Source organism: Limulus polyphemus, unplaced genomic scaffold, assembly GCF_000517525.1.
Source record: "Limulus polyphemus unplaced genomic scaffold, Limulus_polyphemus-2.1.2 Scaffold89, whole genome shotgun sequence".
NCBI lineage: Eukaryota > Metazoa > Arthropoda > Merostomata > Xiphosura > Limulidae > Limulus > Limulus polyphemus.
In genome coordinates, this window is record NW_013665699.1 from 614,976 (window position 1) to 629,007 (window position 14,032).

At 30.7% G+C, this 14,032-nt stretch overlaps 1 protein-coding gene across 1 annotated transcript in view; it reads left to right on the forward strand.

Annotated features, from left to right (window-relative positions):
* The window catches only part of LOC106468591 (dual specificity mitogen-activated protein kinase kinase 1-like), a 39,941-nt gene that overhangs the window by 11,827 nt on the left and 14,082 nt on the right, over window positions 1–14,032 (forward strand). Inside the window, exons 4-8 of the mRNA XM_022397568.1 lie at window positions 784–930; window positions 2,119–2,196; window positions 6,258–6,309; window positions 11,742–11,866; window positions 13,088–13,289. Coding sequence (XP_022253276.1) covers window positions 784–930; window positions 2,119–2,196; window positions 6,258–6,309; window positions 11,742–11,866; window positions 13,088–13,289 — 604 coding nt within the window. The remainder of the gene's footprint in view (window positions 1–783; window positions 931–2,118; window positions 2,197–6,257; window positions 6,310–11,741; window positions 11,867–13,087; window positions 13,290–14,032) is intronic.

A 14,032-nucleotide genomic window follows, 5' to 3' on the forward strand; every position in this document is an offset into this window, starting at 1 on the left:
CATAGTTATTTAATTTTTGGAATTTATAAATTTCCTAAACAGAAAATTTATATCCAAAAATTCTTAACTCCCCTGACACTCTCCCTCCCTTCCTCCCAACTAAGAGCCAGTGTTAGTGACCTTACGGTAAGTCTTGAAAAAGTGATTTTATTGTCTGCATACAGTGCTTATATACAGTACCTGCATAGAGGGCCGGCATAAAGCTTTGCAAATTAGATATTGCCGAGGGCAGTCGAGTGGGGTATATAAAGACTGGAGGAAGCGAACACAATGTTAGATGTCAAAGATGAAGATCAAGAAATAGCTATTAGTGTCAGCAAAGGTAAGTATGTTTGGAAATACATTTTCAGTTTAGGAAAATGATAATTAACAGAAATAATAAAAGAATTGTAATGAATATCTGTTTAATGAAATGGTTACTTGAAAATGAGGATAAAGTAATTCATATAACCATTTACAGTGAACTTAGTTTTTTCAATGAGCTAAGGATTTATTTCATAAGATAGTACTTATAAGGGCTGGATCTTTGAATATGATTCTTTCAGGGTTAAATATAGTGAAATAATTCTTAATTTCATTGAGTATTACTTTAAGCATTAATTTTCTAAAGTTGTTCTAGTAATTGTGTAGTTTTTTATGTAAACACCTGATATAGCTGACAGAAGTTAACAGAATAATTCAATGGGGTACTAAGTCGGTTTACCTTTTGCTTGTGAGATAGTGTTTAGTATTTGTGGATTTTTGAAAAATATTAATTAAAGATTTACATTTTTACCACACCAGCTTATTCATTTAGAAGTGAAGCCAGCAATTAGAACACAGATTTTACGAGAATTGAAAGTGCTGCACGATTGTAACTCACCTCACATTGTTGGATCATATGGAGCTTTTTATAGTGATGGAGAAATTAACATCTGTATGGAGTATATGGTAAATACTTTAAATATTGTATTATGGGTCTAAATTGCCTGTTACTCTATAAAATATACAAGTAACGTTTGTCTCTCTCTCTCTTTTTTTTAAAAATAAAAAATATATACTCCTCTGTGGTTTGTAAACTGAGATTGAAACTCTTTTTTTAAATTAAAATTCAACAAATATATTGTATTAGGAGGTAGTTTTTGTTTTTCGGGTTTATAATTGGTTTCATTGATGATAGTGTACAGTGAGCCCGGCATGGCCAGGTGGGTAAGACGCTCGACTCGCAATCTGCGGGTCGCGGGCTCACGCCCCCCCATCCCACCAAACATGCTTGCCCTTTTAGCCGTGGGGGCGTTATAATGTGACGGTCAATCCCACTATTCGTTGGTAAAAGAGTAGCCCAAGAGTTGGCAGTGGGTGGTGATGACTAGCAGCCTTCCCTCTAAATTAGGGGATGGTTGGCGTCAGGAAGGGCATCCGGCCGTAAAAACCCTGCCAAAACCAAAAATAGCGACTCCGTATAGATACGGGAAAAAAGCTACGGAAGAAGAAGAAGATGATAGTGTACAGTAATAGTAAACTTGATATGTAGGTGCAACAGCACTGGGAAAGTATAACAATAAAAAATAATTCCATTTATATACCACTGAAACAAATTTGTCTTAAGTAAATTAAAAAGCATGGTTCAAATATCAAAAGAGAGAGAACCTTATATTAAAGTTTGTATTTAAAGATGTATAAAATGCAAGCAAAAAAAAAGAAACAGAAAAAAATTTCAACTGTTTTTCATCAATATTGTGATATAGTGTACTTAAACATGTCAGATTTGTGCTGTAATTCTAATTGCAAAATCAAGGAGTGGGCAGTGATTTCTGAAATTTGTTTGTTATAATGGAAATACAGTGTACCCAATTTTTGACTTTGGTATAAGCAAATTTGGTAATGAGGAGACTTATTACAATGCTGGGTGATGGGAAATATAGTGTTCTTTATTGATACCTTATAACAACTTAACTTTTGATCAGGTAATGATAGTAAAAGATATTGGTCACATTAGGATTTGCAGCATTTACACAAACTTGTATTATGGTGTTAATATTAAGCATTTAGATTAATAAATCTTGTTTGGAAATATACTGTTGATTTCAACAAATGTTATAGGAATTTATAGCCTAATTTTGTTCTTGTTGAGTATAGGATGGAGGCTCACTTGATTTGGTGTTAAAAAAAGCTGGTAGGATTCCAGAACAAATTCTAGGAAAAGTAACTATTGCTGTAAGTGGACTTTATATTTTATTTTAACAGTAAATAGAGTGCCATCTGTCATAACTATATATTATGCCTCAGTACTTGTTTGTTGTTTTTAAACCTAAATAATTTTAAGTGTAACTAAAGAAAAGCTAAGGGTACCTATTAAAGAAGCAAACACTTTATAAAGGACAATGTTAGATAATGTTTCCCTTACTTCTTTCTTTTGTTATTAAATCCCTAATGACATACCCTGCTTTGTAGAAGTTAATAATTGATTTTATTAACTGATTAAGTACTTGCGTCTATTAAAAAAGTGTAAATATTCTCTATTTCAAGGTGATTTTTTTTGTCCTACTTCTCAGGCAATAATCATAAACCAAAATGGCCCATGTACACAATATAAAAAGTTAAAATAATTGAACCAGCCAACTATAGGTGATGCAAGCCAAAAGTCTACAAAAAAAAGTCCATGTGCCCCATTTCAGGGTATTTTTTATCCCCTCCTCACGTAAAAGTCCTAAAACAAAATAGTCCACTTACACAGTCAGACAGTTTCCATCTATCTTACCAAAAATTACGATAATCAAGCCATCCATCTGAGTGATGAATGCTAACCTAGACACACACACAAACATACACACACACACACACACACATAATGGGTCATCTTAATAGTAAGATACAACTGTCTTTGTAGGCCACAAAATATTTACTATTAATGCTGTAGCCATCAGTTTATTTAGTATCAAACTGGTATAAATTTCTGTTGTTAAATTTTTATCTATAAATGCCAAAAAATGTTGTTTGATTTGACTAATTTGGGTAAATTTATTTTGATGCCTTGTTTTCAAAACCTAAAATTAAACTACACACAAAAACAGAACTCGGTTCATGTAAGGGTAGAGTCAGCATTATTTTAAAACATATACAGAAGGTTGAATACAGTATATCAGAATACAGTTCGTTAGACAACTACAGCTGATACAATGTTGTATTAGGATGCTACATATTATTTGGTATTTTGTAGATAGTGTGATGACACCAAACATTGATTGCTTTTGCAAAGGGTATGTAACAGCCCTTTCTGACACAAAATATTCATACACTCAAATCATAAAGATGTGTTTAGATTGGGGATTTATAATTTTCAAGAGTGGGATATCCCTTGTCTTAACTTAATGGTTACAGGTAGGTCCATGTATATGTCACGAAATTTTAAGCAATCTTACTATCAATGTATACCAATGAAATTGTCATTAAAATTGAAATTATAGTTCAAAGTTGTATATTACCTAAGCTTTAATTCCTTTTTCAAAAGAAACTTAAAGAAAATTTCTTAAACTTCAGTTTGATGCACAACTTCAGTTAGTTACTTACAAAGTTTTAAAGTTTGGACTTTGTATTTTGAGAATGACTTGACTATACTAAACCTTCCATATACAGAAAGAATATAGGTTAATTGCTCTGTTTACACATTCTTCTTTCAAGTTCCTTAGGGTATGTTTGGAGGAAAGATAAGTAAATTTTTAGAAACTCTTGATGGATGTCATGCCCACTCTCTACCCATACAATTTGATTTATCAGTCAATTATACTTAGTTGAGCTAGATGTTTGTAACCAATAGAAAGATCACATTTTGAAATACTTTTTCCCAACAGCTATTTTAAAATTGGTGCGAAGAATTCCATTCAGAACTTTTCAAACGCTCTTATCATTGTTGCTGCTTGTGTCCTCGCTAGTGCTTTAGCATTAATTCTGACCTATAAGTATGTTAATTAGATAGACAATTAAATTTTATTTAGGTTTTAGTTTTATATCTTAGGTAATTTGTGTTAGTTATCATTTAAAATGCATTTTAGAAAGGTTTAATTATTTTTCAAAATATAAGCCAGATTGCCTCAGTTTATCAGGCTTAGTGTAGTAGGCAAATGTCCCAATGTTCTGATGATAGCTAAAGTGTCGTTGCCAAGAATACCCGTTGATGTGTGTTGCAATAGGTAGTAATACTAAAGGATGAGAAAGGAAAATAAAACATCAAAAATGAACTTTTTCTGAAAAAGTAAAAACTTACAATTAAGAATAAAAACTAAAAAGATTTTCAAGATTATTTGATGAAATATTAAAAGGTATGTACATTTTTTCTGTTTTTAATTTTAAACATTTCATTGCACAGTACATTAATGATAATACTTGAAATATTCAGAGTCTGAATATAAGTAACTACAATACAAAAATAACAAATCTACTCCAAATACTTAATTAAAACAATCTCATTCTTTGTGTACAAAATACTTGTAATGTTCAACAAAATCTTACCAATTTTTATCAAGATACATTAAGAAAGCTGTGTATCATGCCTAATGGACCTACCTGTAATTATTGAGTTAATGACATTGACAAAGAAAGGAGTATGGTTGAACTTGAGGAACCAAGACTATCTAGAATGAGACCTGCAATAAGTTATATCTGGGCCATATAAGCAAAGTGCAACATCTTATAACGTATGAAAATTCACAAACATAAAGGTCAATGGCAAAAGCCATCCACATGTTCCATGCAACATATCCCTAAAAACATCTCCAGAAAAGCAACACTTTTACCACATATAGATGCTGTTTCCACAGGATATTTATTCAACTGTCATACATCTTAAGCGTCTAGAGAATAAAATGGGTATTTGTGCTATTCCGTACAAAAACGTACTGGTCAAGTGGTCAAACACAAACCCTGTTAATTTCTGTGTGACCAGACCAAACAGATTATGGAAGGCTTGCAGCAAAGGAGTGCTGTTCTTTGGACATGACAGCCTTACAGCTAAGCCTTTTGAACTGGAACTAGGGCTCTTGTCAGATAGAGCATAACTGGATGTGGTGACATGGACTGTAACAATGTGGTGAGGCAACAAGATCATTTTAGTATAACTTACTCAACCTCAGTATTGTTTTTGCAGAATCATACATAGTGTTGAACAAAAGTGCAGTATAACTTGTTTTCAGTCACATAAAAGAAAAAGGGCCAAGCTAGGACTAACATTTTCATCCATAAGCAGTGGCATTTCATTCTTCTTATTGATAAATTAACTGCAGTGCATGATTCTATAATGCTAGAGATGAAAATGATGTCTAAATTCATTATTGTAAGTAAAGAATTTAGAGTAATGTCATTACTTTGTGTTTTGTAAGTTAGTTAGCTAAGTAGTCATTTGAAACTTTTGAAATATTTGCTTTTTAATGCATTTTGTTTGGAAGGGAATTTTTTATAGAAATTGGCAAAGCATATTATTGGCAGAAGCTATGTTTTTTTAAATCATGTTAAATATATTGTACTCTTTATAATTATATTTTGTTTTAAAGTGAACAGTGTTTAATATATATATATATATATATATATATATAAAGAATTCCCACCCAAAATATTTGGTGGAACTTAACTTTTAGGTTTTTTTTTTACATTTTCATTAATTTCAGAGTATGACTGCTGTGTTATTAGAATTGTGAACAGTAAAATAACACATTTGACAGAAGAACAACTTGCAATCTTTTTAGCACACTGTTTTAAGTTGCACTTCTTCTAGGTATATATATTTTTTGGAAACCAACATGTGAAATTATAAATATTGGCTTGTATATTATAACACTTTAGTTCAGTTTTATTTTGTCTACAGATTTAGAGGTGGGTTTAAAAAGAGAAAAAAAAGATGGGTATTTTTTCGCAAACCTTTTATGTATGGTCATTCACAGATTTATTAGAAGTCAGAGTAATCTATCAGTAAGAAGAAGAAAAAATTATTCTTGACTAGTCAAAGTAACAAGTGTGCTTTAGACTATTAGCACTTATGAACAATGGTAATTCTGTAAATTTTGTGTATACAGGTATGATTAAAGCTGACCTTGTGATACCGTAGAGATATACATATTGTTTACAATAAAATTTCCCTGTTTTTTGTTTTGCATTAGGCGCACATTGACTCTTTATTTCAATATAAGATGGGTATAATCCCTTCTGTAATGTACAAGTTTTTTAATTAAATTTCATATCATTTATTGTGTAGACTTATTATATTTTTTTGTGTCTGGTTCCTGTAGGTACTTAAAGGCCTGATTTATTTGCGAGAAAAACATCAGATTATGCATCGAGGTAGGATGTGTTTTGTAAATAATAATTTCATTCTAACTTTTCTGCTAATGCTCTCATGTGGGAGAATGACATATTTTGGCAATCATGCACTTTTCTTTTACATTTGAAGATTAGTTTTTGATATCATTTCAATTTTCTAAGAGTAATGTTTCATGAGCTAAGTTTTTAACAGAATTACTTAAGTTTTAAAAAAACTGTCATCCTACCAAAAGTTAAGTTCACTGATTTGCCCACTGTCATCCTTATTATTTAAAGCATAATACATATAGAAAGCTTTGTGCATGGTTTATACAAATGTATTTAGTGTAAATTCTACTGATGTGCATAACTTATTATGAGCTAACTTAGATGGAAAAAAGTTGTTCTAAACTTCAGTGTAACTATATGGGAATATATCAATAGCTTTGATCATATTGACCAAATGTTCATATAAGTTTACATGTATGATATTCAGGTAAAAATGTCAAAAGCATGTGTCAAAAATCTTGGTTGCTCAAATGGAGCTATGAGTGGTAGGAAAAATGTTAAGCAATTTTTTTATTGCAACTTTGATTCAAGTAGGAACCTCATAACTTTTTAACCTAAACTATTCATTACGTATGAAAGAAAATACACACAAATTTTTGGTTATAACTTGAAATGTAGCTATATTTCAATCAAAATGTTTGTATTCTTTGTCATGGAAACAAATGATCAACTTTCTGATGAAAAGTGTCAGCAGTTTCTTTTGCTGCCGTAGAAAGTACTTTATTTTGATGTATACATTTTGAAATTCAGCAGTTTTCTGTAAGTTATTGTGTGGATATGCACTTATAATGATATTTATGGAAAAGGACAGAGAATGGAAATATGAAATCATTTGTAAGGAGAAAAAAATCATGCACTGAGAGTTGTATAGGGCATGAAGAATCTATACAAGCCTTGGAAATTTGATTCTTGATTAGTTGACATTTAGTTTAACATTAAGTAGTTGGCAAATTAAATGAAAATCTGCAGTAACAAGTAGTAAAAACAAGATCGATATGCCATGTACTATTTCACCAGTATTAACTTGGCATTATCAGGCGACACAAATTCAGGGAAGTTCAAGAAAAACAATACAATATGCAGAAGTCAGACGTGAAAAAATCAGCATATGATTAACACTGAGCTGCCCTTGACTCTTATCCTTTAAGTTGGCACAACATACATTTCCACACATTTAAAGTCTGTACATCAGTTCCAAGAACTGTTGTTCATATGATTAAGACTAAGCTGACCTTGACTCTTATCCTCTTTAAGTTGGCACAACATACATTTCCACACATTTAAAGTCTGTACATCAGTTCCAAGAACTGTTGTTCATATGTTTAAGACTGAGCTGACCTTGACTCTTATTCTCTTTAAGTTGGCACAACATACATTTCCACACATTTAAAGTCTGTACATCAGTTTCAAGAACTGTTGTTCATATGATTAAGACTGAGACTATTATCCTCTTTAAGTTGGCACAACATACATTTCCACACATTTAAAGTCTGTACATCAATTCCAAGAACTGTTGTTTTATACTTGTAGCAGCAAAATTGGCAATTTACTTATAGGAAAATACTGTGGTGATAATTAGTTATTGAAATTATCATTGAAGATACGAAATATTTTATCCTTGTTTTGCTTGTACACTGTTACAACTTGTTATTCATATAAAATTACTATGGAAAAAATATTTAATCACTGAGTAAGTTTGAAATATCTTTGATTGTAAAAAAAATCACTGCAGTAGGTTATAATGCATATGTATTTATTTAAGTGAACCCAAATAGGTGAACTTAAAGAAAGTATAAAAAATAGACTAGGGTAGGTGATTAATTAGTTTCAAATTAATCAAGCTTAATTTAAGCTCTGGCAGAATTACTTTTTACTTTAAGATTTACTCAATGAACACTGTTACTGGTATCTTCCAAAGATGGGCAACTGTATTTCATCAAATTTGGTTTGTTGCACTAAATTCAGTCCTTATTGATGTCTCAAATTAGGTAAGGTGAGTTGGTTGTATCATTAAATATTTTAGGTATCTGTCATCGGTTTTATATTTGTATAATATCTGAACATTTGGTGTTATTCACAGGAAAAATATTATAAGAGTATTTTTCATATGACAACACAATGTGTTTTGATTTGTAGTTGTACTTACCATTTTCAGTTTTTAAAAAGTGTTGTATAAGTTGTCTAATCAAGTATAATCCTCGGGTAAACTGGAACAAGAGTCATATTTGATGTCGTAGGGGAAGAGAACCTGTAAAACAGTTATGCATTGTTGTTTGAGTATAGTGATTGATTATATCAATAATTCAATGTGTAAAGGAGAATAAATGAAAGCCATTGTGGAATAAAGTAGAGTGCATGGGTGTTTGTTTAGTGAGTTTTTTTTATAATATACCAGGTTTCTTTGATTTTCATTGATGCAGGGCTGGTTTCATTGTTTAGAATTTTTTAATGACTGCTATTGATTTCATATTTTGTGATAATGGAATGCTTGTAAATATGAAAGGGATTGATTTTTCTTCCTATTTTTCATACGTAGTTTACTTAACAATTCAAACATGTAATTTTGTAAATCCAACTGGAGGGGTCACTTCCATTCTTGATATTTTTGTGATAAGATATTGGCTAGCTTAGTTCTGGTACATTGTTGTTAAGTTGAAATTTCTTGTAAATTCTCCAGATGTTGTGATTATTTCCTTTTTTTAAGACTGGAGTAATATGATAAGATGGAAACAGTGGTGATTATGTTTATTAATTAATTTCTTCTCTGAGACATTGTTTTGAAAGTTATGGTTATTTGTGGTTTTAGGGGAGGAATTTGTTGATAGTTGATGTTCAAGAGGTGAATATAGGCTAGGGAAGTGTCATTGTTTAGTACTGGGGTGTTATGTATGAGAGATTCAAAAATACCTGTTTTTGTTTCTTCAATTGAGCATAATTCCAATTGATATATAAGTTAATTTCTGATAAATATAGGTAGTGAAATAGTTTTACTCCTTCATAATCCTTAGGTTTAAAAATGGCATGCATCCATTGTTTTCCATTTCCACAGTGAACTTGATGGAAGGATTGATCATATTAAGAAGTTCTAAAAAAGAATTCAGAAGTGTCAGAGTTTTTAAGATTGTCAAACCCTGCAACAATGTCATCCACATGTCAGTATCAGAATTTTGTTGCATATAGAAAGCTGTGAACTACAGTGGTTTGTTATGGAAATCATGAACAGATTTGTCAGAATCTGTGAAAATAGTTTCCCACACTGAACCTGTTTACTTGTTTGAAACTTAGGTTGTTGAATTGAAAACGTATTCTTAAGGTCATAAAGAGTGTGGGTTCATGAATAGATAGGGTTGAGCAGCCCTGCTAGTAAATATTCAGAGTAACATAAACTGCTTTGTATACAGGGATGTAGGTGGCCAGTTAGTTTTTTTTCTAAGTAAAGTGAGTTTTTTTAGGTAGGATTCAACTTCAGTCAGATTCTTATTGAACAGCCTGGGTCGTAGTTCTAGACTAGGTCCAAGTGTATCTGTTTCTTTGTGTACTTTTGGTAAACCATTTAGCTTGTTAGTTCTAATTTTTTATTACAGATTTTCAGCAATATAGTTGTTGATCACATTGAATGTTTTCAGGTTTTATATGAATTTGTTTAATTACCTTTTTTCTCACATAGTTGAGATCTTTGGGGATTTGTGTAAATTTTGATTTGTCGTTTAGAATTCGCATCATTCTATTTGTATATTCATTTTTATCGAGGGTTGCCTTTATCAGATTTCAAGCTTATTATGTCTTGGTTTGGTGTTAGTTTGGCAGTATCTTTGTTTTCTTGAGTGTTGACTTTAATTTTGGACTTTGGTTGTTTAGAAAGTCTATTTAGGGTCTGCTGTTCTTTTATATACTCGGAAATAATTGTGTTTTATAAAATGAAGCATATAGCAAGCCACCACACAAAACTGTAATGATGATTATAAATACATGAATTTTAGTCATTCAATGAAAAAACAACAATTGTTAAACAATTGCTTGTAAGATATGTTTCATATTGAGAGCTCACTCAAGCATTGTATTTAAACAAATTACTTCATGAAGTTAATTTGACTTCTGATCTTCCATATCTTGTTGAACTTATTTAAAGAAGACCAAAAGCAAACTGCTGTGAAGTTTGGATTATTATTACAATACATTTTAAAACTTGCATTTTGCTGTGTAGTTGACAAGCATGTTCAGGGTTATATAGAAATTCATCATGCAACATCACAGAAAGTGCCATTGTTTGTTTTATAGGCTGCACCCACCTACAACCCTTGGGTGTTATTTGATTAAAATCACTGTCACTTTATGGAGAACCAGCTGCATCCTCACTCTCAGATGAGTGTTATGAACCTTTTGGTTTCAAGAATGTCAGTTTTTTATATAGGCTGCACCCACCTACAACCCTTGGGTGTTATTTGATTAAAATCACTGTCACTTTATGGAGAACCAGCTGCATCCTCACTCTCAGATGAGTGTTATGAACCTTTTGGTTTTAAAAAAACTGAAGTGATAAACAGAAAGGTTTTATCTGTTATAGATAACATGACCCCATTCGCAAGACAAAATATAAGTACCAGTTTCCAAATCAAATCTATCTATGATTTATTGATATTGGTATGCATTTGTAAGTTTATCCAAGCCTCGTGTTAAACGACATTTTACTTTTCAGACCATTTAATTATTCAAATCAAAGTAACTTAATATAAGTACGAGTGAATATGTAACATACTTTGAGACTTAATACTTTTTTATATGAACATTAACTGTTAAATTTTTATTTTTTTAAGCTTTTTTTTTTGGCAATTATCTTATGAGGTTTGTTCTCAATACTTACTCCTGTTCCTCAAACAAGACTTAGTCAATCTAAATTTTATAATTTATAATTGGCTTTAGTTGCAATACATAGTGCGTATGGAGGGCTTTACAAAATATTTTTGTAGTCTGTCTCATTTTATTCAGTTATGTTGGAGTTGTTAATTTTTTATTAAATGTTTGTATAAAGTAATGAGTTACTTACACTTCTAACATAATTTAATCTTAACTGAATTTAAATATTGTTGGTCAATGAAATATGGCATTAGAGTAGAATTTGAGTTTATGTTCCTACAAGCCTTATAAGTACTGACATTGTGTGGAAGCTGTCACAAATACATGACTTCTAGTGTTAAAAAGTAGCTCCAAAGTTGATGTGTTTTTAATACATTTTTATCATTAAAGTAATATTAAATTTTAAAGCTACTTATATCATCGTCAAATTTAATTTATATTTTTATATTCAAATTAGTTATTGTTATTCCCAGAATTACACAGACACTGATCAGTATCTTAAAAGCAGTTATTTGAATGTCTAACTGTATTATTTGCTCTTCAATGTGCAGATGTCAAGCCATCAAATATTCTTGTAAACTCAAGAGGAGAGATCAAGATTTGTGATTTTGGTGTTAGTGGTCAACTAATAGACTCCATGGCCAACTCTTTCGTTGGAACACGGTCATACATGTCGGTATGTTAGTATTATAATCAAAAAGCGTTATGATAAAATATCTTTATAATTGCAGACATGTGGGATGTAAAATGTCCAACCATTTTTACATATACTAATGTATTTCATTGTTGTGCTACAACACACGAGATTGAGTTTTACAGTTATAAGGTATATAAATTACCACAAGAACACGTATGTTTTGACACAGTTTGAAGGAAGTTTTTTTTTGTTGTTTACATGTACACAAACGTATACCTTTGAACACCAGCTTCTTGACAGAAACTAAATGTTGTTTATTATATAAACAATACTACATAAACAAAAATATATATATATATATATATAGTAAGTTGTATTTCATTCTTTTCTTAATGTTAGTTTCATTAATAGTGTTGGTTAAATATTTAATAATTTATACAATATTTCTATTTTTATTATTTCTCATTTGTTGTACTGGCTTATTTTGCTTTGTTAGCTTAGTATATGGGTTTAGGACTAATCTAAACTGCCTAAGCAGATAGCTTTACTAGACCAGAAGTTATTGATAATTAGACTTAGTTGAAGGACTGATGATTAGACAATGTTTAGATTCATTTCCTTATATCTTCATTGAGTTGTCTAATTACTATTTCTCCAAGCAGGTCAACATCTATAAAGTATACAATGTATGCTAAGTACATATTTTAAACAAACAGTTTATTGAAAGTTATTATCAACATAGAAACATGGACAGCTCACATTTAGAACAATTGTTTAATGACAGAATTTCATTAAAATGTACCACAATATGCACAGTTCATTGTGTATTTTTCACATCAGGTCAGTTTATTTTAATTTATGCATAAACCATTATTTCAACACTTAAAAATAGGATCTATGTAAAAAGTAAAGTTATTAGATGATTCAGGGTATGATATTAATACACATAGTAGAACATGAAAACACACTTGCTTTGTTTAAGTACCCTGAGTGTTACTTGAGGCATGAGAGACAGTTATTGTAGTTCATTGTATAACTGAGCTTGCAGACAACTGATATGAGATTTTATTATTGTTAATTCAAATTAATCTAAATTAATACATTACATATTTATTAACACATGTATAACTTTATATATGAATATAAGGTTATTAGTACAAGATTTTTTTCATTTTAGTACATTTACATAATGCTTTATGAAAATGTAGTTGTAGAATATATGTTGCTCTCACAATAATATTATTTTTATTTGCACTCTAGCCTGAAAGACTTCAAGGTACCCATTATACAGTTCAGTCAGATATCTGGAGTCTTGGGCTTTCATTGGTGGAGATGGCTCTGGGCAAGTACCCTATTCCTCCCCCTAGTCCTAAAGAACTAGTGGCCATATTTGGCCCAAAATATTCCCCTGCTGCTGATTTGGAGGGACAGTCTCCATCTCCGAATTCAAAGAGTAGACCAAGTAAGTGTCTGGTACAAACTATTACTCTGTTTATGATTGCTGATTCAAATGTACCTTCTGTTAATATATACTAAATTTTTGTGGTCTAGTTCAAAGAATGATCTGATTCTGTTTGTCTCAATTACATAATCCCTAAAGCTAATTGTATTTCTTTAACTTAAAAAAGTTAGCCTTTTTTGTCTTATTATAGAATATTTTTGAATTTAAGTCTGTATCTCTTCCTTAATTATGCTGGCTTTCACGATGTGGAATTTTCAGAACACTTGCAAAGCCTGACAAGTATTTTCAGAATGTCAAAATTAAACTTTTTTTACTTATTACTAGTGACTAATTTTGTTGATACCTGTGTGTCTTCACAACTAACTTATTTTCTACATAAATCATATCCATGAACACTTTGAATGCATTAAAGATAAAACAACTTAACTATTTAATGTTAATAATTAGTATATTCTATACAGTATATTTTTGTTTCTCTTTTGTAAGAAACATCAATGCATATATCTTGTAGTTTGTGGAATGAAAAAAGTGTTTCAATATGTTTAACTCTCTCCACACGGGCTCGAACAATTTGATCGACCATGTGACTTCAATGTACTCAATTAAAGTCTTTATAGATTTAATACTTCTAACTTTCAATATAGTATGTATATCTTTACAAAATTTAGCAGTCTTTCAGTTAACATTATAAGTCTTTTACGTACAAAAAATCATATTTTTTAGTGAAGTATTTTTAATAAATT